This window comes from Saxophila tyrrhenica, assembly GCF_035928015.1.
Source record: "Saxophila tyrrhenica strain CCFEE 5935 chromosome Unknown scaffold_25, whole genome shotgun sequence".
Taxonomy (NCBI): domain Eukaryota; kingdom Fungi; phylum Ascomycota; class Dothideomycetes; order Mycosphaerellales; family Extremaceae; genus Saxophila; species Saxophila tyrrhenica.
In genome coordinates this window covers 190490-213435 of record NW_027041757.1, presented here as the reverse complement: position 1 = coordinate 213435, position 22946 = coordinate 190490, and the positions used below count along the sequence as shown (strand labels likewise).

General features: G+C 56.1%; 6 protein-coding genes across 6 annotated transcripts; 4 read left to right on the top strand and 2 right to left on the bottom strand.

The window, feature by feature from the left end:
* Nucleotides 1-579: 579 nt before the first annotated feature.
* Nucleotides 580-2003, top strand: LTR77_010690 (uncharacterized protein; the record flags this gene model as incomplete). Its single annotated transcript, XM_064807907.1, has 2 exons — nt 580-1196; nt 1247-2003. 2 exons carry the CDS (start codon nt 580-582, stop codon nt 2001-2003), a joined length of 1374 nt encoding a protein of 457 aa, XP_064653985.1.
* A 5075-nt stretch (nt 2004-7078) lies between these two features.
* LTR77_010689 (uncharacterized protein) lies at nt 7079-8713 on the bottom strand (the record flags this gene model as incomplete). The annotated part of the gene is made up of 2 exons (XM_064807906.1): nt 7079-8450; nt 8505-8713. 2 exons carry the CDS (start codon nt 8711-8713, stop codon nt 7079-7081), a joined length of 1581 nt encoding a protein of 526 aa, XP_064653984.1.
* Nucleotides 8714-9252: 539 nt separating this feature from the next.
* On the top strand, nt 9253-13404 carry LTR77_010688 (uncharacterized protein; the record flags this gene model as incomplete). Its single annotated transcript, XM_064807905.1, has 3 exons — nt 9253-9823; nt 9879-11735; nt 11795-13404. The coding sequence occupies 3 exons, from the start codon at nt 9253-9255 to the stop codon at nt 13402-13404; spliced, it is 4038 nt and encodes a 1345-aa protein (XP_064653983.1).
* Nucleotides 13405-14570: 1166 nt separating this feature from the next.
* Nucleotides 14571-16769, bottom strand: wis1 (MAP kinase kinase Wis1; the record flags this gene model as incomplete). The annotated part of the gene is made up of 2 exons (XM_064807904.1): nt 14571-15020; nt 15090-16769. 2 exons carry the CDS (start codon nt 16767-16769, stop codon nt 14571-14573), a joined length of 2130 nt encoding a protein of 709 aa, XP_064653982.1.
* Nucleotides 16770-18091: 1322 nt separating this feature from the next.
* LTR77_010686 (uncharacterized protein) lies at nt 18092-20198 on the top strand (the record flags this gene model as incomplete). Its single annotated transcript, XM_064807903.1, has 2 exons — nt 18092-19994; nt 20017-20198. The coding sequence occupies 2 exons, from the start codon at nt 18092-18094 to the stop codon at nt 20196-20198; spliced, it is 2085 nt and encodes a 694-aa protein (XP_064653981.1).
* A 913-nt stretch (nt 20199-21111) lies between these two features.
* On the top strand, nt 21112-22543 carry LTR77_010685 (uncharacterized protein; the record flags this gene model as incomplete). The annotated part of the gene is made up of 2 exons (XM_064807902.1): nt 21112-21246; nt 21539-22543. 2 exons carry the CDS (start codon nt 21112-21114, stop codon nt 22541-22543), a joined length of 1140 nt encoding a protein of 379 aa, XP_064653980.1.
* Nucleotides 22544-22946: the final 403 nt, after the last annotated feature.

The following is a 22946-nucleotide window of genomic DNA, read 5'->3' as shown; positions in this document are numbered from 1 at the left end:
CCAGCCGTCCCAGAGATGGTCTTGTCAACCTCGTCGGCGTCCTCTCTTTGTCTGCGAGAAGGCTGGTAACAAGGCTCGCCCTGACCTGCGGTAGAAGGCCGACTTCAGTGTCAACGGCTTGCCGCTGTAGGTCTCATATCGTAGGCCTGTCGATTCAGTATCCTTGCGATAGAGCGATTGCTTGGGCTCCCAAGAATGCGAGATATACTCATGCTCAGTCCACTGCCGAGCTTATGTCGTTCGGGAGAAATTGGAGAGCAACCTGCGATTGAGCGATATGATTGGCTGTTCTCGCTCAAGTATCTCGCGTTATTTTCGTGTCCTATATCTCGTCTCAGACTCCATTTGAAGAGCTCGTCCTGAACGCAGTCGCGTAAGGAAGTCTTTCGGCCATGGAGATGGAGTCAGATGAGTAGACGTCGCTCGACGCGAGAGCGCCTTCTTCATGCTTTATGGTACCGACCACGTGGGCTTGGCTGTTGAGCCACCCAACGTCCTGCGATGTAGATTGCTTTGTCTGAACGAACGACAGACGACTGAACGAGTAGGCTTCCATCTTTCTCCTCCTTAACCGCCAGCATGAGCCGCTCCGATCCCGACTTGCACCGCGCCATCTCGCTCCGCCCTTCGCCATTCCATCAATATCCGGAGCGCATATCCGAATCGCACGACCGAGCAGAACCTGCGCAGACGACAGCCTTCGACCACAGCAAGAGCACCAACGCACACGACCCCATAGCACGACCAGTCTATTCGCGAAACAGCTCCGAGCAAGAACGAGATGATGTCGAGCAGCAAAGCCTACCCGCGTACAGCGACCTCAACGACCCGTATTCCCTCCGAAGCGGTCTGAAGACGGTGGAGGAGATTGATACTATCAAGGCCAACACCTCCCGGAAGCGGACAGCGGGATGCGCGCCAGTGTCTCAGTCGAAAGATGTGGTGAGGGCGCATAAGATCAAAGGGTTTTACGAGGCGCAGAATGAGCGGATTGAAAAGTTGTTGAGGCCGGTGGACGAGCACGTACGGTTGGCAAAGGAGGAGCAGGGCGCGGATGCGTTGCAGTTCAAGATTGCTGTCAATGCTAGCTTTGCTGCGAACGTCATCCTGGCCATCTTGCAGGTGTACGGGGCCACCAGCTCTGGTTCGCTATCGTTGTTCACGACTATGGCTGATGCTATTTTTGACCCTGCGAGGTACGAATTTACACTTTATATCAACACGACTGCTTGCTAACGCTCTTCAGCAACCTCACGCTCATCCTCTGCAACCGAGCCGTTAAGCGCGTCGACCCCCGCCGCTTTCCCAGTGGCAAAGCCCGCATCGAAACCTCCGGCAACATCGCCTTCTGCTTCCTCATGACCGCCGTCTCCTTCATCCTGATCGTAGAATCTATCCGCTCTCTCGTCGAAGGCAACAACGGCGAGGAGACCGGCCGCTTCCATCTCCCCTCCGTCATTGCAGTGGCCATCGCGTTCGCAACCAAACTGGCTTTGTTCCTCTACTGCTGGGCGCTGCGCCACAAGTACTCCCAGATCCACATCCTCTGGGAAGATCACCGCAACGACCTCTTCATCAATGGTCTCGGACTGCTGACAAGCGTGCTGGGAAGTAAGCTGAAATGGTGGATCGACCCCATGGGCGCCATCATCCTCTCCGCACTCATCGCCTTCCTCTGGACCCGAACGGCTTACTCAGAGTTCCAGCTCCTCATCGGTGTCTCAGCCGACACGAGCTTCCTGCAGCACATCACCTACATCTCCATGACGCACTCGGAACTTATCAAATCCCTAGACACCGTGCGAGCCTGGCACTCCGGACCGCGCAGGATTGTGGAGGTGGATATCGTGATGGACCAGAACATGACGCTCAAGGACACGCATGATGTGGCGGAGGAGCTGCAGATGAAGCTGGAGAGTCTGCCGGATGTGGAGCGGTGTTATGTGCATGTGGATTATGAGACGAGTCATGCGCCGGAGCATTTCTGGAAGAAGGAGCTTTAGCTTTATGCATGAGCAATGAAGATTCTGACAGCTGACCGTGTCCCTTATTTTCATTGTCGCTCGTGCACTCAGAGGCTTCATATTATGCCTGTGACTGCCAATTGTGTTTGACGTGGTCCATGATAGTAGTGTTGTAACGTGCTGAAGCGGATTGGGTCCCCGAGCGTTCCGAATTCGTCAGATCCTTCTTTAGTGCGTGAACGCAAAGCTTGTTTCCACCTTGTGAGAGCCCAGTCGATTGCAGATAGAGGTCAGCCTCCGAGACCTACCAGCGTAAGGAGATTTATGGCCATAAAATTACTTCTCGAGCGCGCTTCTCGAAGTCTTGGAAAAGCTGGCGAAGCGTGTGATGAGGCTATGTGAGATCGGCAGCCAGCAGACGAGATGGCGAGGAATAGAGGATTGTGTAGAATTCACAGTCCTCTGAAGCCACCCTTTCTTCGGGAGAGGCAGCTTTGTATCGTCTCCGGTGCTACTGATGGCATCGACTCAATTCTCAGGCACCGTGAGGACCGGTCCTGTGCGTGAGAAGATGAAAGGGCGGATGACGATGAGAATTTGAGTAGCCTCCAGCACCCAGCACGTCCGTGGACACGCCAGACTCTTATGGCCTACACGAGACTATCAGCATAAAACGACCGCCAGTCCTCCGCTCCTGTTTATCTATGGGATGGGGGAAGGTGCTGAGACAGTCTCGAAGATGCAACACCTCAGCTTCACAGCAAACGTCGAAAGACGACAGCCAAAGTGTAGCGCACTACCGATGACCCCGACAGAAGAGGGCCACAGAGCCTCGAAGACTGGTGATATTTCGATGAGGTGAGGGAGGGGCGGTGGTGGTGGAGTGGCGATGGAGGTGGGGATGGGTGTGATTATGTGGTAATGTGCAGTGCTGGGGCCTCAAGTCATGATGCGCCGTCATCACGTGCCCAGAACGCAGAGCAGCAAGACGCCATACGCAAAGCGCAGACGCCGCCACCCTACGTGTACCGCCGAAAAGAAGCAGCGAGGCTCTTGGGTTGGTTCCATGACACGGCGCACCACAAGCAGGAGGAAGGAGAAGGGAACTTACTCTGCCATCCTTCGGAGGATGGAGCACCGCCTCAGCTTATCAACGACACCATCCCGCAAGCGGGGGTCGTGGCAGTGTCGCAGCAAGAGCTCAACGTGGGCGAAGATCGTCAGTTACCGATACTCTGCAGGTCAACAACCTCCCAACGCGCGGCGAAGGCCTCGATCTTTGAACGACCACGAAGTACGTGGCATTTTCGCAGAGAGAGCACAACGTCCGCGAAGATCATCAGTTACCGATGCTTCCACAGGTCAACAACCTCCCAACGCGCAGCGATGGCCGCAAGCTTTGAATAGCACGAAGAATCGGCAACCTGGGAGACGACGCTTACGCAGAGCGAGCACCACTTCGCGAACGAAGATTCCAAGCATCGCAGAGAAAGACGCGGCGTGGGGGAGGATGATCGATGCCGCTTGTCGACAGCCTCTCCCCCCTGCGATTAACCAAGAGGGGCGACGGTCGGCTGGTCCTCATAGGTCATCGAGCAAGGGGGAGTAGCGGCCTACCTCGTTCCCGCGTGCGCCTCTCGATCGTTGGTAGCTGGTGTCTCTCGCAGGGCGAACGGACGGTGTCGCCCGCTTCGTGGGCAGTGCGAGGTGTCCAGCGTGGACGGCCCTCGATGGTTGGTGACGTCCGGCGTGGACTCGTTCGTATACGGGCCCAGCGTGGGCTGGGGTCCGGCGTGGACTGGAGAGGAGGTGTGCTGGATGATAGATGAAGGGGTGTGGTGATGGCGGAGGCGGCGGCGTGAAGAGGTAGAAGTTGTGGTGGTAGAAGGTGAAGGAAGAGTTCGACAACGCGACCGCGAAGAAGAGCTCGAAACGGCGCGATTGGCCAAGGCCGAGCTTGGCAAACAGAGCGTCAAACGAACGTCACTAACTCGTACGCTAGTCCAATGTGGAAGGAACGATGCATCTTCACATGAAACACGCAAAGATCAAAACATTGGTCGAGGGATCAGAAAAATGGCAAAAAGAAGGTATACAATCTGTATACCGTGTCATATGCCCCCGCCAAGGCATCGAACCTGGGTCTCTATCAAACCCTATCGGGCGAACGCGTGCTAGCCAACTGCACCACGGGGACTGCTTTCGAAGGATGCTCCCGAATACCGCCAAGATACATATGTAGGTAATATTCAGCGTGGCAGGTGTTAGCAGAATTGCAGCTCGTTTGGAGCCTTCTCCGTTGCGCAGATTCACCTACTGAGCTTCACAGACGACTTTACATGAGCATTGGGGTGTCCCTCCCCTTGGAGAACATCGCTCAGCTCCGCCCAGTTCGAGCCTTCTCCGTTGCGCAGATTCACCTGCCGAGCTTCACAGATCACTGCACATGAGCCTTCGGATCCTCTGCCTCTCGGAGGACATCGCACAGCTCAGCCAGGAGTCGGAAGCTTTCTCCAATGCACAAGTCTATTACTGAGCCTCATAAGCGGCTACACATGAGCCTACGGACCTTCTACAACTCAGAGAACATCGCTCAACTCAGCCAGGAGTCGGAAGCCTTTTCGGGCGCGCACATTGCTTCTGAACTTCAAGGACGACTGCACATGAGCATACAGGATATCTTGTTCGCGGAGAAACACCGCCCAACTCAGCCAGGAGTCGCAGTTACTGTCGCAGGCCATCTTCAATGCACAAATCTTCCACTGAGCTTCACGGACGACTGCGCGTGAGCCTACGCATCTTCTATCTCTTGGAGAACACTGCTCATCTCAGCCAGACGTCGGGGGTGTTCCCCAGTCCACATATCTGCCACTGAGCTTCACAGACAGCCACATATGAGCCTACGCATTGTCTACCTCTTGGAGAACATCGTCCGATTGAGCGAGCTTTTGCAGGCCTTCTCAGTCCACATATCTGCCACTGGGTTTCGCAAACGGCTACACATGAGCGTATGGAGTTTCTACTTCGCGGAGACCACCCCCTGATCAGTCGGAAGTCGCAGGCCTTCTCGCAGGCCGGAACACTTGGGAACTACACGAGCAAGACAAGCAGCCTTTGAATCGCCCGCTTGGATCTTGGAGAACGAAACATGGGACGCCACATACGTCAGTAAGACTTCAGCAGTCGCAGACCTTCTCCCAGGTCGGAACACTTCAGAAATGTACGAGCAGGACAAGCAGCCCTTGAACCACACGTTTGATTCTTGGAGAATGGGCCATAGGCTGCCACACGGGCGGCCTTCGTCCCAGCAGCAACCGACGGCGGCAAACAGGTCAGCGATCAGCGCCGGGCCTTCTCACGGCTCGCAATACCGGCGAAGGTTTCAGGAGGCGCCAGCAGCCTTCGGACCGCCCGTTTTGACCTTGGAGAATGGATCATGTGCCACCACACAAGTCAGCCAGCAGTCGCAGACCTTCTCACAGGCTGGAACGATTGAAAAGTCCTCAGATAGTACTAGCAGCATTCTGCCAGGCTGTTCGCATCTGGGAGAGAAATTTTCGATTGCCAAACACATGCCATTGCCATCGCCTATGGCGGCCCACGGAGAACCATGACCAGGTCAGCCGGCAGCTCCAGGAGTTCTCGCAGACCGAGACAATGGCAAACACACAGGCAGGACCATCAGCGTTTGATCCACCTGTTCCTGTCCCCGAGAAGGATTTTCCATCGCCAAACATACGCCCTTCTGCTGCTTAGCAGCTCTCGGAGATCCATCGTCCAGGTCCGCCAGCAAGCGCAGGCGCTCGCCCTTCTCAATGCACCTTCCAAGCACACAGGCAGAACAAGCAGCGTTCGGACCGCCTAGCCGGGTCTCGGAGAAGGACGCTTGGGCTACCGACCGGCACTCCGTCTCCACCTCTCCAGCAATCGGCACTGAGACTTAGAGTCGATGGTTCCACCCCATGCATGCATCTTATTCTTGACCAGGACCAGAGGGCTGGCTCGATGCTGGCTCTTGATCCGCCATGAGGTCGTTGCAAGCGTTCCGCCGGCTGTTTCCCGCGTAAGAGTTGAGAGCACTGCGCCCTGGGCCATGGTGTTCTGGCATGTCCGTACTGCATCCCATTGCACACGGAGCACAATGACACTGCTCTCTGCATCCGGGATCCTTGGAACCGGTCTACCCTCAAGGTTCTTTCTCCGGAAATCTCCATGCAAGGCGGGCACATCTCTGAGTCACCTGCGATGTTGAAGCGAAACCAGAACGTCGCCTTTGTCTTGAGAGTGACTTTGGAAGTTCAAACGCGCGAAATTCCAGCCACCAGCATGAATGACCAGTCGTACGGATGGTCTGTATAGTCGGTAGCTTCGGCTTGACCACCTTGATGCTTGGCACAGCTGTCCCTGCTGTGGATCTGAGCGGTTTCTTCAACATTCTGTGGATGAAACAGATTTGTACTGCTTCTCATCACACCAACATTGCGTGGTCCTAGACTTCGAGCCCGACGACGAAAGACTTTCGGGTTCCCTCTGCACCCGGTCTGCTCGATTCTGATGTCCAACCCGAAGAAAAGGGAACGGACTTATTGGAGCGCAGACGGCGAAAGTTGCGCTGTCTTACATTCGGTCAACCAGCGACAGTCGTCGCAAGTGACTCGGCTCTGGTCCGATCCGCGCAAGTACGAGACAGTGAGATTGGCCACCAGGGCGAATCTGGCAGTCTTCTCTGAGATGAGCTTGCGCTCAAAAAGGCCACACCACTCTTGTCGGCGGGTGGTCAGTGTCTGTGAGAAGATCCGTTTTATTGCCCACTCTGACTTGGTCGACCGCTTTCACTGTCCACCGCTCACCACGCAAACGAGGGGCGTGAGATCAAGGCGACCGTCATGGAGCTTCCGCCGGCGGGCAGTCTCTTGAGAGTCTCATACAGACCTGCCCATGGCACCTTGACACGGGCGGCATCGTGGCCGGTGCATCTCGAGAGCGTTGACTTCCCGAGAATTGACGGCGCTGTATTTTCCACTTCCCAGGAAACGTCGTAAAAAGATTTGGCTGCTACAAGGCGATGAGTGGGAAAATCTTTGTTCCACTGTTACGGTTATCGACAAGGCAGCCTACATCTTGATGGACCTCAGCTCTGTCACCACCCCCTCGTGAAACAGTCGTACTATCTCCGCTGCCACCGCAGGCGACTCCTCGTCGCCAGCTTCATCGACAACACGCGCCACGAGAGAGCCGTCTACGCATCGTTGCATGGCACCACAGAACTTCCGCCCGACGCGGCTCGTGATTCTCGTGAGAATGTCTTCGTTTAACACCAGGCCTTGCACTTGCATCGCTTTCGTCCGGCGGACTTCAATATCGACAATCTCTTCGATTGGTCGCCACAAAGCGATCTCAGCCATCACCAGGCCCAAGCTGTATATATCGTGAGACTTCGTCGACCGATCGACCGCCTGAGACAGAAGATCCGGATGACGATACAAAGCCTGCTTCAGCGTATACACATGCGTCACGGTAGGCTCGTCAGGCACTGAGGGTCGCGAGAATTCAAAGCCCGCCACAATTGGTTTCGTCAGCATCAGGGTCCCGTCGGTGGGTCTCGTGAAGAGGACATTGTCGCTACGGACATCTTTGTGCACCCAGTCCATGACATGAAGATACAGCAAAGAAGCTGCAAGAGCCGATGCCAGTTCTACACGATCGCTCAAGGATGGCACCCTGCCGTCTTCGATGAGCTCACGGAGAGATATCAGGCGCACCTTCCCTGCCGATGGTCTCTCCTTGGGCAAGGTGTGAACCAGTGCATATCGGGTCCGACCGTCTTTCACGACCCTTGTATATCCGTTACAATCCAGCGTCCGGAAAATGGCAGGCTTGCTCCGAGTGCCCAGGACCGCAGCCAGCTGCTGCACGCGAGCGTCGACCTGCCGTGCACGATTGCTGTTGGTCATGAATTCGTCAGCACTTTCCCGCCACTCTAGCCAAACAGGCTTCGAGCTCAGCATGCCTCTTTGGCGACCTGTTAGTGACGGTGGTCCTTTCAAAGTAACCGAGTCAATCGGGATGAGCTGAGATTCTGCGGTGGGCAAAAGCAGCTCCATCCTGAGCCGGTGCATCTTGAACTCCGCCAGAGATATGAGTGCCGCCTTCCCTGTTTCTTCCGGTTCTACGAGCGTCGATGCGCGCGAAAGGTCGTCGGTAGCGTTCCCAGGTTCTTCTCGTCCGACTCTGATCGCATCAACAAGCGTGTGCAGCGCATCGATCTTGTCAGTGACCTGCAGCAGCATAAGGTTCGACCGCACCTGCATTGTACGGACGTCGTCCAGTGACTTGCGATCCAACAATGACTCTATGCGGTCATTATAACTAATCAACGTCGTCACCAGGTCTTCGAATGAGCCTTTCTTCAGCATTGCCCACTCAACCCTCCCTACCACTCGACCGCTGCGCTTCCAAAATGAGATGATCTTTTGCAGAGGGTTTCTTTTCGGTGTTGTGGCATCTTTTGATTCTGCCGATCCTGTTGATTGTACGTACGGATCATACCTGGTGGTGATCTCCAGGCATGAACGAAATGACCTTTGTATCTCGTGCAGTACATCCAACACCAAGTTATGATTCAGACGGAGAAGTTGGTTCGTCTCATCAAGCAGATCCTCTGCCAAGCCAACATTTTGGCCCCAATGCAGACACCTGCTCTGCTCGATGCGCAACCTCGTCCTGAGGTGCTCATAGTCGGCTGGCATGTGTCGGACGTCGATGAACATTTCGTATCCTATATCTGTGAGCTTCCATGTCACAGACCAAGGCATACTCCTTACCGACGATGCAGCCCGAAAATACCTGGAATGCGAGTGAGGTTATACTAATGCCAATTCCTGCAGCTGTGACGGGATCCATCTTTGGCAGAAGAATTCAATCTCCTTGGTCGGTTCTCGGTGGACAATTGATACGTATCCGGCGGACAATTGACATGTATTGTACACGAGCCTTGAGGCGGCAGCTCGTATTAATGGCAGCCCGGCCGTGCCTTGCTGGATGAGCAAGCCTGCAAGGCTGTGCAGCTGAACCAGCGGGGGCGCAATCATGCATACCAACTCCGTACCATCACCTGATGCAGAGAAGGCTGAGGCGACAAGGCTGCCGCTGTCTCGTACTTCAGGCGCGCCCTCTGCTCGACTCGATGGATTCATGCGTCGAGCAGTGAAAAGCTAATAACCTTGTGCTTTAGAGGACCGAGAAACTTCTCACATGAGAGAAAAGCCGCGACCGACCATCTGAAGCCATGGAATCTCCCAGGAATGCAGCTCATAACTGTTGGGCGCATCGCAGGAAAGTGATCAGCGACATTGCTTCACTCGCAGCAACACAGAGCCGAAACCATGCGGCACAATCATTATACCAAAGCTTCAGCCAATTGCTCTCCGACAATGACTTCTACACACACCTGGGCCAGATGCTGCCGGATCCAAGCCGGTACAAAACACCTCCTCGCAAGATGTTCCGGGAGGCCGAATTTGAGCGCATTGCGGAGCTGCTTAAACTACGAGGCAAACCCAAGTGGGCGCTTAGGCCACGGACGTACGTCGTGCTGTATATGACGGGGCTCGAAAGCGCAATGGACTCATTTGTCGCGGAAGAGCGATCCGATATATACTTGCCTTACCAGAAAGGCAACCTCCCGAACGGGCTGACTGGATCTGAACGAGACTTGTTTCTAAGCTATCAGAACAATGTTCTGACAGGCCGCGGAGCCATCCTCGAAAGAAAAGGAGGCGCACACCAGCATTTCGAAGGCGGAAGTGCTGATACTCTGTTCATTTACATTCGAACTCTCGGAACTGGCATGGCAGGCTGTAAGTGCAGACGTCTTCGCTATTCTGCATGCATCTACTGACTACGATTGAATAGTCCAGACACAAGTTGATCATGTCGTTGGCAAACGTACTCTTAGTCACTTTGCGTTGAAAAAGATCGGGCGAAACGCATTCTCCAAAGACGACCAACGAAGCATTGATCTATTTGCCAACGAGCTCGACATCCTCAAACGCTTGACGCACCGCCACATTGTCCAGCTGGTGGGCTCATACACGGATAGAGTCTGTGTCGGCCTGTTGATGTCGCCTGTGGCCGATATGAACCTTGCCGCTTTCCTCAAGCAGCCGCTGGATACCCTCGATGACCGACGTGACCGCAAGATCAAGATTCGATCATTCTTCGGCTGTATTGCCACTGCCATAGATTATTTGCATAACAACAAGGAGGGGAAGGTTCGCCACAAGGACATCAAGCCTGAGAATATCTTAGTGAAAGACTACAAGGTGTACATTGCAGACTTTGGCACCTCATATGCCTGGACCGGTGATGTGTCGGGCATGACCGAAGGCACGCAAAAGTTTTTCACGCTCAAATACCTGGCTCCGGAAGCACAGTACTCACAAGCACGCGGCAAGCCAAGCGACATCTGGTCACTTGGATGTGTCTTCATGGAAATGTGCACTGTCCTCGCTGACCGGAAGTTCGAGGACATCGCCACCTTCTTCAACAGTTCCGGCAAACGCCGAAAGCACTACTACCAAAATCAGCATGCTCTCATGGAATGGCTCAAACAGCTCAAAGACGTCTTCATGGCCTCGGACATTCCTCATGATGGGCGGATCATCGAACTGGTGGAGATGATGTGCCGACCAGAGCCCGACCGTCGACTCGAGGCACAAGATCTTGTTCGTCGGATATATGAGCTGGACGGTGGTCCGAACTATCAGGGACTATGCTGCTATCGTGACCGATGGATACGCGGCTCTCACACCGATCCGGGTCCACCGTCCTATGCAGAGGCGATTGGATACGATGAGGAGGTGACAATCACGGCAGAGAACCTCAACTTTGTTGACGAGCCGGAAGAAGTGATGCATACGCCGTTGCCGGAGAACTACGAACCGCCATCGGTAGAGGAGGATCAGATCACATTGCAAGCCTATGGCAATGTGGCACCGCACGAAGCACGGAATCTGCTCGAGAATGTAACCGTGCCATTGGACTTCAGCGATAGCGAACCTCAATCAGCGCAATGCCCGGTCAAGGTACAAGTTGAGAAGCAGCTCGAGGAGCCTCGAGAACCCAATGCGAGACATCACGAGAGGCATGATACGGTAATGTCCACTGGTATCATCGCTGCAGCAGAAGGAGATACAGACTCGACGCAATTGGTGTCCAGCGAGCCATCCATTGATGCAAGATCAAATCCAGACCATGTGGAGACAGCAAGACCACCAGTACTTCTCAGTGTCAACCCAGGCCCCCGTGGACCACATGTTCAACTACCGAAGCACGATCCAACGTCACTGCCGTGTCCCTGGCCACAGTGTGTCCCCCCGAAAGGTCTCGCAATCCTTCTGTTCAATAGCATTGAGGCGCTGCGGGACCATCTCCGAGAGAGCCATCTTGTTCATGACTTCGGTTGGACAAGGCTATATGAACCACAGCAACAAGATCGTGGGATAACGCACTCTTCTTCAGACCCACAGACCGGTGCAATCATACTAGCTCCCGGCCCCAGAAGATTTGTCGAGCTGCCCGCAGACAGACGTCCAAAACCACAGAATGAGGAGCAGAGCAAGCGTAAGGCGGTACGACCCCAAGGGATCTCATACGGCATCAATGCAGAACCGTTGAATCAAGAGGCCGTGAACGATGCGATGCATACTGTTTCTGGAGGTGGCACAGATGGCATACCACGAGCCAGTGTCGCTCCGTCGTATCTATTAGGTAAGCACCATCGTTCTTGTTACAGTCGTCATGCAGAGACAAGCTGACAACACCTCCAGCATCCAAAAATCGCTTTACACGCTCCGAGATCACCAGCTACGAGCAGAAACATAGGAAGCCACTGTTCGTCTACGGCACTTTGATGTTTCCGTCTGTGTTGACCAGCCGGAGCCGAGCCTTCAACACGATAGAAGGAACATACTCGTCTGAACAAGGCCGACGTCTTCGAACGAATGCTGCTGACTGGGCCAACATCAGTGAGCATGTTCAGTTCGCTGCGGAAGCCATGACGCCAGCTCGACTCGACGGCTACATACGGTCCAGCAATTCCCCTTCATCTCGACTCGCTTGTCTTCGTCCAGCGCACGGCGACGAGTCTGCCAAAAGCACGATCGGATTTCTAGTTTATGGGTTATCTGACGAAGCTTCCGCGTGTCTGACGCATCTGTACGAAAAGGGCGGACCACAGAGCCTATTCCGGACTTCCAGAAGAGAAGAGATGTGGCCGAATACACAGCTAAAGCTGGGGGACGTAAGAGTTGCAATCAATGATGCCGACGGCGATGCTGTTTATGTTGAAGCTGTCACCTTTATGCTAAGCGGGAAGGTCTCCAAAACTGAGTCTATGCCATGGGATGTCAGAGCTCATCCTCCCTGGAACATCGATGAGTTCGTGCGAAGTCGAGCATTCAATCGTTTGACGAACGACATGGAGGACGGCGAGTTGATCAGCCAGGAGGGCACCATCGCATCGGCGATTGGAACAAGCTTGCTGCTTCTTGGTGATAAGCTGGTGGCCAAGGTCTTGCAAAACGATGTCGAGGGGTTCGAGCAGCTGATGGACGAGGGCTACGACGTTGACGCACCATCTGCAGAATACGGCACAGCACTACAAGCAGCTGCAGCAAACGGCAACGTTACCATGGCTCGCACGCTCCTTCGCAATGGAGCGAATGCCAGCGCAAAAGGCGGCCAATACAACGCACCCTTGATCGCTGCCGTTGTTGAACACCAAGCCGGCATGGTGAAGCTTCTACTCCGGGCTGACGCTGACGTCTTTGCTGCTGGAGGTCGCTACATCAGTGCACTCTATCAAGCTGTCGATTTCGGCAATTACGACATGGTGTACATGCTGCTGGAGAAGGGAGCATGGCTGACGGATGACTACATGGAGGTATTGGACTTGGCCACAGAGCGCGGCTATACCGAAATCCGCCGGCTTCTGGAGACTTACGACGCTCGCGGTCTACACCTCGGCCTGGGTAACAAACGAGATCGACCGCGCATTCAGCCCCAACAGGAGAGATCACGTGGCTCACGTGAGAGCGTTCACAAGCGCAGCTCGACCGCCGTGTTAGTCATGTTCGAGGCGATGAAGCTGCAGGGACAAGAGGGCAAATGGACCGGCATCAAAGGCGTCAAGCTCGTGCAAATTGCCCTTGAGAATGGCTTCCACGAGAATCTGCTTGCGTTGCTGCGACCTCAAATCCACTCTTGGCCTTCGATACAGAAAGCTCTCTCGTCGGGTGTCGGAGAAATGACGGGTGGTAAAGTGAAGCCAGTCCAACACACCAATCTGCTCGGCGCGGACGAGAAGGAACGCAGCCGGTCGAGGTCTCGAGATGCACGCCACAAATCACGAGGAAGAAGAGACAACGGCAGTCGTTAGACGTAGTCCATGTCCTCGTCGGTACTGTCCTCTTTGGCCTGGCAACACATCAGCCATCTCATCAATTTTGGCGATCATTCACTGATGTATACGTCAAATCTCAGTTCATCAGCCAGACAACCCAACATACTCGCTGCCAGGAGAAACGGGGAAGAAACCTTCAGATCTCCCAACCCTTCTCTTCGCCAGCTCCGTCGACGTAACAGCAACAAAACGCTCCTGGACCGCTTTCAGCCTCAAGGAGAAGGCCAGCGGAGTGACACGGCCGCGCGGATGAGCTCACGGGGCATCTTCCTTCCCGGCAGTATCCTCAGCAGCACGTACGGCAGCACATCTGGCAGGGCGACAGCATCTCCACGCTCAACCTCCGAGAGAAACAACCACCCCGTACCGAAGCCCCTGAATCTCCAGCCGCCAAAGATCCACCCTTCTCCCGCCCAGTAGGCGGGTGCTCAACCCCCTCTCCAGCACCACCTTACCATCCAAGAACTCCGCTACCCTGAGATTTCCCCGTACTCACAACGTCCTTCTCCTTTCCAGCAACACCGGTAGGAAGCAACAGCAGACCACCCGGCCGCATTCCAGCCCCCAGAGAGACGTGCTGGGTCCCTGAACACCGTAACTGTATAACTCTGCCCCTTTCCCCCTCTCCTTCTCCGCGCCAAACTTGCTCGCGCGGCCGGCTCAACAGCACGTCAACGAGAGACCCTCAGAAAAGGTTTTAGGTCATGGAGAAGCCTCATGACCGACCGCACCCCCGTTTGGATTTCTGAAACCATGGAGTCCCTTCTCCTCGCCCGCCGTGTCTGCAGAGCACATCATCATACCGCTCAGCTGCGCATGGAGGTTGTGGAGAGGTCTCGAGGGCGGCAACGCAGGGGCCGAGTGCTCAGGGTAACAGGGTTTCGCATGTCTTCCCTACGTACATGTACCTTATCCATGTCTTCTCTCTAGGCAAGTAAAGGTAAAGCAAAGTAGAGTAAAAAGCAGAGATGAAAGCGTTATGCATGACATTGTACATACATTACCCTCCCTCCGGTCGCCCTCCCTTCCCTCCCAGCAGCTTACGCAGCCCTCCCCTCGTTCTCCTCCCTTCCAAACGGCACAGGGCATTAGGGTCCCAGCCCCCAGCCCACCCTCCCCTTCTACCCCTTACATACCCATATCTAAGCATCCACAGCAACAGCAGCAACCTTCTCCCCAGCCCCATCCATCCCCCCGGGACTCCCCGGGCCTCCCACCTTGTCCAAAGGCGCCGCATGCAGCGCCGGCTTCGGCGCTTTCCCCATCACGCCGCGCTTCCTGCGGTCCAGGGCGCCGATGACCCATTCGCCTACCTCTTGATCAACCCAATCCTCCTTCTTCTCCGCAGCCTCATCGTCGGCAGCGGCGGCCGGGGCTTCACCTCCAACAGCGCCTTCAGCCTCCGCGGCCTCCTCGTCCTCCTCCATGATAGTTTGAGGCTTAGCCAAGGGAGCGAGCCAGGCGTGCTGCAGCAGCATAGGATACGTCGGCCGCAGCTTGGGGATCTTGTTCAGACAGCCGGCGACGAAGTCGCGGGAGATGTCGGAGAATGAGTCGGCGGGGAGGTCGGGGGGCTCGCCGTCTACGATTGCCTGTGCACACACAAACAAATCAGTACTAGTTCAAAAGGGAGTGGTGGATGGGGGCGGGAAGAAACTCACGCTAAGCTGCGAGAAAATATTATCATAAGTCTCGGGCGGATACGGGTAGCGACCCATCGCGCACTCGATAATCGTCAGCCCCAACGACCAGATATCGCTCTGCACACTGTACGTCCCCGCCGCGGAGCCCGGCTGCGCCGTCCCACCGGACGAAATCCGCTCGGGAGCCATGTAGCTCTGACATCCGATGTTCGTCCGCGCCATCGAAGCGACCAGGTTCCCGCTCACGCCGAAGTCGCAGATCTTCACCTGCCCGCGCGTGTTGACGAGGATGTTGGTGGGCTTGACGTCGCGGTGGATGATGTTGTGCTCTTCCTTGAGACTCTTGAGGCCGAGGACGGTGTTGAGGGTGATTTTGCGCAAAACGCCTTCCGGCACGCCGTCGCCGTATAAGCGGTCCACGGAGCCGCCGTCCATGAATTCCATGCAGATGTATACGCTGCCTTCTTGGAAGAAGGCGCCGTAGAAGTCGACGATGTAGGGGGACATGCAGCGGTGGAGCACGTCGAGTTCCATGATGATGGTGGCGAATTTGGCGTCCTCGAGCTCGAGTCGCATCTCCTTCATCGCCATGACGACGCCGGTGGTGCCGCCTGCTGTTGCGGAGCGAGGTGAGGAGGGGGAGTCGGATTCATCGGAAGCATTGGGACCACGAGATTTATTGCCAGCCAGCCCTTGCCCAGTCCGCCGGAACTTTGGCCTCGAATGTCGTACCTTGTATACCGTGCCGTAGTTGCCCTTTCCGAGCTCGTCCAGCGTATCCACCTCGTCCAGGCTGATGCTGAAGCTGCGTCCAGATGCAAACACCACGCCAGAGCCATCGATCGTCGCCTTGCCCTTGAACTTCAATGCGCCAGTCTTAGTGTCGATGAATTGGGCGTACTTGTCCATCTGGCTCTGCTGTTTCCGCTCATCGCCATTCTGCTGTTCTCCATCTCCATTTGTTTGAGCCTGTCCCGCTCCCATTTGTGATAGTGTCATGCCCGGCGGTTTTCTCCTCCCGCCGCCAGCAGCGGGAGCCGGTGCTGCAGCATTTGAGGCGCCTGGCAGACCACCAGGTAGCTTCATCCCTCTCCTCTCCGCCATGGACATGGGTTTTGCCGCGCCTCCTGCTCCTGCTGCCCCCGCCGCACCCGGTCCTGTGACTGCCGGCGAGCTGTTTGTCGTACTCGGCATCATCGGTCGCTGCATATGAGGTGGCAGTTTGAAGCCAGCGGGAAATCCTCCCATATTTCCACCCGTCTGAGCAGGCCCGGGTGATGCCGCTACGCTGGGACCGGGTGTCCGGCTGGTTGCTGGAGGCGGCTGACCTGATCGTGAGAGGGAGAAGGCCTTCATCTTGGCCATGATATCCGGGTTCGCTGCCGCACCGCCACGGCCGGCTATTGAAGATGCGGACGTGGTGGGCGGCTTACCACGTGCAGCGTTGAGGGTTCCGAGGGGTGTTGAAGAAGGATTCATATTCGCTGTCGTTGCCGCACCGACCGAAGAATTACTTCTGGCTGTTGGAGGCGATGCTGGAGAAGTCTGGCTGTGGACGAGCGGTGGGGGAGAGAGTGGTGGGGGCGATGGTGCTGAGTCGGAGTCGGGTGTCGAGACTTCGGAGAGGGGGGTGGTGAGGTCGGAGGGCGACTCGAAGGGCGACTCGGGTTCGGAGTCGGGGGTTGGAGAGGAGGCCATGGTGGTGGTGTACGAGGATGGTAGGGTGGTGTTGGGCTGATGGTCGGGAAGGCAGCGAGATGTGCAGTTGCGTTGCCCGCGAAGCTGCCAACACTTGGCGGGCGGACAAGAGAGGTGTACGCGTTCGCAGGTGCTGTCAGAGAGGGGTGGAGGAGAGAGAGTGGGTGTTGATGGGCAGAGATGATGTTCTGCAGTGTTTCACATCGGCGATGCGATGGATCGTCGTTGGCTGTGGCTAGTGACGATGAAGTGGATGCGGAGGAGGCGGCGGCGGTGCGTGCGCGCTGCTGCTCTTCCAACTTTTGCTGCCCGTCGTTGTACAGCAGATGGTGAGGGAAATAGGATGGTGGACGTGGACGTGGACGTCGTGACACTGGAATTTATCATGTGCTTCGCCACTGCCGGCACGAGCGGACCGCACAGCGAGAGTCAAGGACTACGACAACGGGAAATTCTTCGTCGCCCTCTCCGTCGTGCCCAGAAGACTCTAGCCCAACGCCTGTCCTTGCGCACACTCGCATAGCACCCGAGCGATGCCCAATGCCTCGTAAGCTGCACAGCATGAGAGCCATTCCGGGATGTTCGACCTGTCTCGAACATGGATTACTACTCTTGAGGGAGATGGTATGCTTGGCAGGTCGTTGCTGCTGTCGTCGCCTTCTGGCGTCATGTCCATGTCAATCGAGATAGACTTTCCACGACGGTTGCTTTTTCCTGCATCCAAGCACGCGCATTGGGCGTAGATATGGCTGGCTCGTCCTTATCAGGCGTGGGTGGAAGAGTTGGCAGCTTGATCGGTCAGACATTGCTATACCAGCAGAGCCTCTTCGTATACCATAGCAGGCCATTCAGACTGCAGTTCTACTGTATCAGCTTCACTGGTCGCATCAGTCAAAGTAGGAGAGACCCCGTCGGTTGGGCCAGAACCTCCGCGACGATCATCGGCGGACGCACGTGTGGCCTGTGGCTTGACGCAGCTCGGAAAAGTTGGACTGCCCAGCGCTTCCAAGGAAGCCGCCGCATCGCATTGAAACCTTCCACCACCGCTCCTCCTCCTCCTCCTCTCAAGCCGCCCGCTCCCTCCTTCCACCTCCTCCCTCTTCTTCTTCTGCTGTAATACCTCGATGTTGCAGAAGCAGTGCACGCTGGCTCGCGATAGCGGCGACGCGACTCTCCCGCGAATGACATAACGAACGAATCCAAAAGCAACAAAAGCATTACCCATTACCTCCAGGAAGCAACGACTCGACCGCTTACCTACCCTTCACTTCGACGCCCCACCACCGCCGACTCTATAAGAGGATACCCCAGAAAGCGCAGTCATGCCTTCCTTCTTCCAATCTCCGGCATCCTTCCGCGTCCGCTCCCTCGCCGACTCCATCACCGACTCCGGCCTCAACTACAACTCCCGCCGATCGATCCCCTCCCCCTCTGCCGGCGACGCCCAACTACCGCTCCTCATGGCGACCGCTCTCACAAACGTGACAATGGCCGCCGCCTCCTCTGCCACCGGCGCCGACTTCAATATCCTCAACGACCACAGCTCTCACCCCAACTTCCTCCACCTCGCCGGATTGGTATGCGAGGCTGTCTTGGAGGTGGTGTTCGTCGCGCTTCCCGGCTACATCGCCGCCGCGGTGGGCATGTTCAACACCGAGAATCAAAAGTTCGTCGCCGAGCTCAACGTCCTCGTCTTCACACCCTGTCTCATCTTCACCAAGCTGGCCAGTCAATTGAACGCGGAGAAGCTGGCGGATCTTGCAGTGATCCCAGTCATCTTCATCACGCAGACTCTCATCTCCTTCGCCTCAGCACACCTCATGGCGATGCTGTTCGGCTTCCGAGGGAAGGCAAAAAGACGGCAGAAGAACTTCATCGTGGCTATGGGTGTGTTTGGCAACTCCAACTCGTTGCCCATCTCGCTGGTCTTGAGTTTGTCGCACACTATCAGTGGGCTGCATTGGGACAAGGTTCCGGGGGACAACGACAACGAGGTGGGCGCGAGGGGCATTCTCTACTTATTGATATTCCAGCAGCTGGGCCAGCTGGTGAGGTGGACCTGGGGGTTTAATGTGCTGCTGAAGCCTAAGAGTGCTTATGAAGAAGAGGACAAGGCGGCTGAAGAGGCGAATGCAGAGGACAGGATTGCCGAGGAAGGGAGGTACACGGACGACTCTGGGAGTCAGGAAGATTTGCTTGTGGGCGCGAAGAAGAACGGCAAGCCGACGGACTCTGGGTTTGGGAGTGGCACTCAAACACCTGCGAGCAGTGCCAGTACCACCTCTTCAGAAGGCGACGACGAGGACACGCCGCTGATGGTCGGCGCAACACCCACGAACGGCAATCTCACGAACGAGCCAGACGACATCAGCCCCTCGAGCTCAAAATCCACCGGCGCCGCACCCGACGGCGCCCTCTACCAACGCGCCCGCTCCCAAAACCACATCACCACCTTCCCCAACTTCTCCCAGACCTCCGGCCCGGCGTCACCGCAAGACCACTCCGCCCAACCCTGGCACAAACGCGCCTACCACAACCTCCTCACCACGCTCAAATCCCTCTCCACGCGCCTGTCCGCCAGCCTGGCGAAATTTGGCCACGCCCTCTTCACCCGCCTCCCCTCACCCTTGCAAACCTTCCTCACCACCCTCCACAACTACAACGCCCGCTTCTGGCGCGGCGTCTGGCGCCAAATGAACCCGCCCCTGTGGGCCATGCTGCTCGCCCTCCTCGTCGCCTCCATCCCCGCCTTACAGCGCCTTTTCTTCACCCCCGGCACCCTCGTCGCCAACTCCGTCACCCGCGCGATCCAGCAATCCGGCTCCGTCGCCGTCCCCTTAATCCTGGTCGTGCTGGGCGCCAACCTCGCGCGCTCCACTCTCCCGCAGGACCAACTCGCCACGAGTCCAGAAGAAAAAGCCGAGGAGCGCAAACTCCTCATCGCCTCCCTGATCTCCCGCATGGTCCTCCCCACCATCATCATGGCGCCCATCCTCGCGCTCATGGCGAAATTCCTCCCGATATCGATCCTGGACGACCCGATCTTCATCATCGTCTGTTTCCTGCTGACTGGCGCCCCGAGCGCGCTGCAGTTGGCGCAGATCTGCCAGATCAACGAGGTTTTCATGGGGGCGATGAGTAGTTTGCTGCTGGCGAGTTATGTCGGGGCGATTTTCCCGAGTACGTTGGTGCTGGTGTTGTTGGCGTTGGAGGTTGTGGAGTGGAGTATGTGAGATACCATTATCAGCTTCGGGAGACGCTGGAGGTTTGCGAGGGGAGATATGTGAAGCTCTGGATGGAGGAAAGGAAAGGGTCGAGGAGCACGTGGGTATGGAGGGGTTTGAGGGAAGGAAGGGGGGTGTACTTGTATCACACGACCGTCACGACACTACCTCCAAGGTGTTCTTCGATCTGCACATTCTGGCGTAGCGTTCACTCGGCGTTTTGAAGGGCAAAGGAAAAGGAAAAGGAAGTGGTCTCCTGCTGAGTTATGCGATGCGGTGCTTTGAACGAAAGTGTACATAGCCAGGGTACGTCAAGCGGCGAGGGCATGCTGAAGAGTCGATACCTTAGAGCTATGAAAGGAATCGAAGGAATTACACCTCAGGCCCTTCTCTTTTCTCGCGGGTTTCCTTTGCTGGTTGCTCTTGCTGGTCTTGTTGCTGTTGGATGTTTGGCCTGCGACTCGAGATGGCTGGAAGTGGCCGGACTTTGAGCTGACGACGGTGAAAATGGTCCACTACCTCAAGTCAGAGTCAGCCGTGTGGTCGAAGGACCTTCTCGCAGAAACCGACAGCTCGCTGACGAGAGTGAGGTGGTTTAAGTGTCCGTTTGGGTACGGGAGAAGACTATGAGAAGTGCTCAACCGACCCATCGACTGGTGAGGCCACAGCTCACAGCCACCCGCCCGTCGAGTCAGATCTTCTCACAGACAACGACAGCTCGCCGACGAGAGTGGTATCGTGGTACGGTCTCTCGGCTGTGCTTGGGTGTTGGGAGAAGACTGCCAGGGGGTACACAATATGCCGCCTGCACTAGTACTTGCTTGGACCTCACCCCTTCGCACGGCAGACTGCTCGAGACGGGAGGCCTTCTCGAGCCGGACTACAAGGGCATGGCTGCCGTGCTGGTTGCATGAAACAGCTATCGGGTCCTGAAGACGGCTGTGGCTTGTTCTTTTCATGAACCGGCCGGCAGCGATCTCTGAGTGTGTAGACTGGACAAAGGACCTTCTCGAGCTTGGGTATAAGGTCACGGCAGCCTCGCCGGCTGTACGAACGGACGATTTGTGTCTCGGAGATGCTTGTGGTGGCCTCTGGCCTCTGCGGCTGTAGCGTTGGATATGGTGCTCGCCGGATCCAACTTCCGCGACGATATTGTACCGGGTCCACTATGGTCAAAGCCAACAAAGACCGATAGCAATGGCTCGACATCTGACTGCATCGACGTGTGGGTTGAATACAACAAAGAACGAGTGGTGAGTGTCTGCTTGAAAAAGCGCCCACATGACTGTCGAACGCCGGAAAATTTACTGACCGACTGGCAGTACCTAGCAAGCCCAATACATCCGCTCGTCAAGTTTGCTTTCTCTCACAACGACCGGCACAGGATAATCAAGATCGAGGATGTCGGCCAGCCCCGACTGGGAACATGACGACGAACAAAATGCCAGTGACCTACTGTTGAACAGCACCTAACCGCCCGTGAACCTTTACCACACTACGCGTTGGGCCGATGTGCTTCGCTATTGGGCCCACCAACTTCGCAAGAGCAATAATGATGCCTTGACTCAAGCGTCGAACAGCATCGAGCCTGAGACGGAACCAGTGGATGCTACCGAGTGGCACTCGTCCTTGGATATTGCCGAATGGGAGCGTATGCCACCGGAGATCAAACTCGAGGTCCTTACTAAGCTGTCGTTCACCGAGCTCCTGGTCCACGCCAACACTGTCTCCCCTTTCCGAGACGTCTTCCGCGAGCATGAGGCGGCTATTGCTCAAAGGGTTCTTATCGAGCCAAAGAAGAAAGACTTCCAGGATGTCCTCGACGGCTTCGACTACTCCAAGTACGAATCACTCCTCGAGGCGTTCGAGCACTGGGCTACCAACAAGACCCTTCTCGGGTACGACGAGGACTCGAAGGGACATCACCAAGGTCCGTCGGACTTCGTACACCACTACGCAGCCTGCTGCGGCATTAGCGACGCCAAAAAAACCCAAGCCATCAGCTCTTACGTGCAAACACTTGTGCTCAAGCACAACTACGCCGTGGTACACAGGAAACTGGGCGACTGGGTACCGATGACGCGCGAAGAAGCGCTGTCCATCGGCACCTCAATCAGTCTGCCACCGTCGGCTAAAGCCAACCAGACCGGTCAGCCCAACGATGTCCAGCGCATGGAGTCCCGCCACCTCATATCGACATTGTACGAAGAACCTCCTCGACGCTTCAACACCCTGACGAAGTTGACTTTCCGAGATATATATCACACTGGACAATCTGCAGAGTGGATCGCCGTCATGCCGTCCGTGCAGCGCCCGGAGTTGAAGGGTGCAGAGGAGACAGCGTTCCTGGAAATGTTCGACCTGCCGCGGATCCTAGAGTGCGGACCTGAGGATAGCCATGGGCCAAGGATAGCGTACTGCGCCGACTTCAAGTATCTGAAGAGGATCGGCGAGACCGTTCGCGAAGTGATGCGTCGCGAAGCTGCAGGAGAGGGACTGCTGAGGCCGCTCGTCGAAGCGAAGACTCTTGAGCACGTCTTTATTTGGTGATCGACCTTCTCTGAGAAGTGAGGAGATCATGAGGCGCGGAAAGCCTTGTTCTGGCCTCAAGGACCCCATCCCCGTCTGTGAGAATTTGGATCTACCGAGATTCTTGAGCACGTATTCACTTGGTAACAGACTGAAGAGCGACGAGAGGAGGTCCGCACCGTTCTCCGAAAAGCGTGAAGATCCTTGAGGAGCTGGAAGCCTTGTTCTGGCCTCAACGACCCTATCGCCGTGTGGGAGAACTGCGGTCTAACGAGAGCGGCATCCATTGAACGTCTGCGTACCACCGAGCCATATGTTTGCCGAAAGGGTTGTACCGTTGCGGAGAGGCGATGTTGTGGTACGCTACTTCAGGAGACTGTGATCAGCCTTGCCATGTCACGGGTTAGGAGGTACAACCACCTGA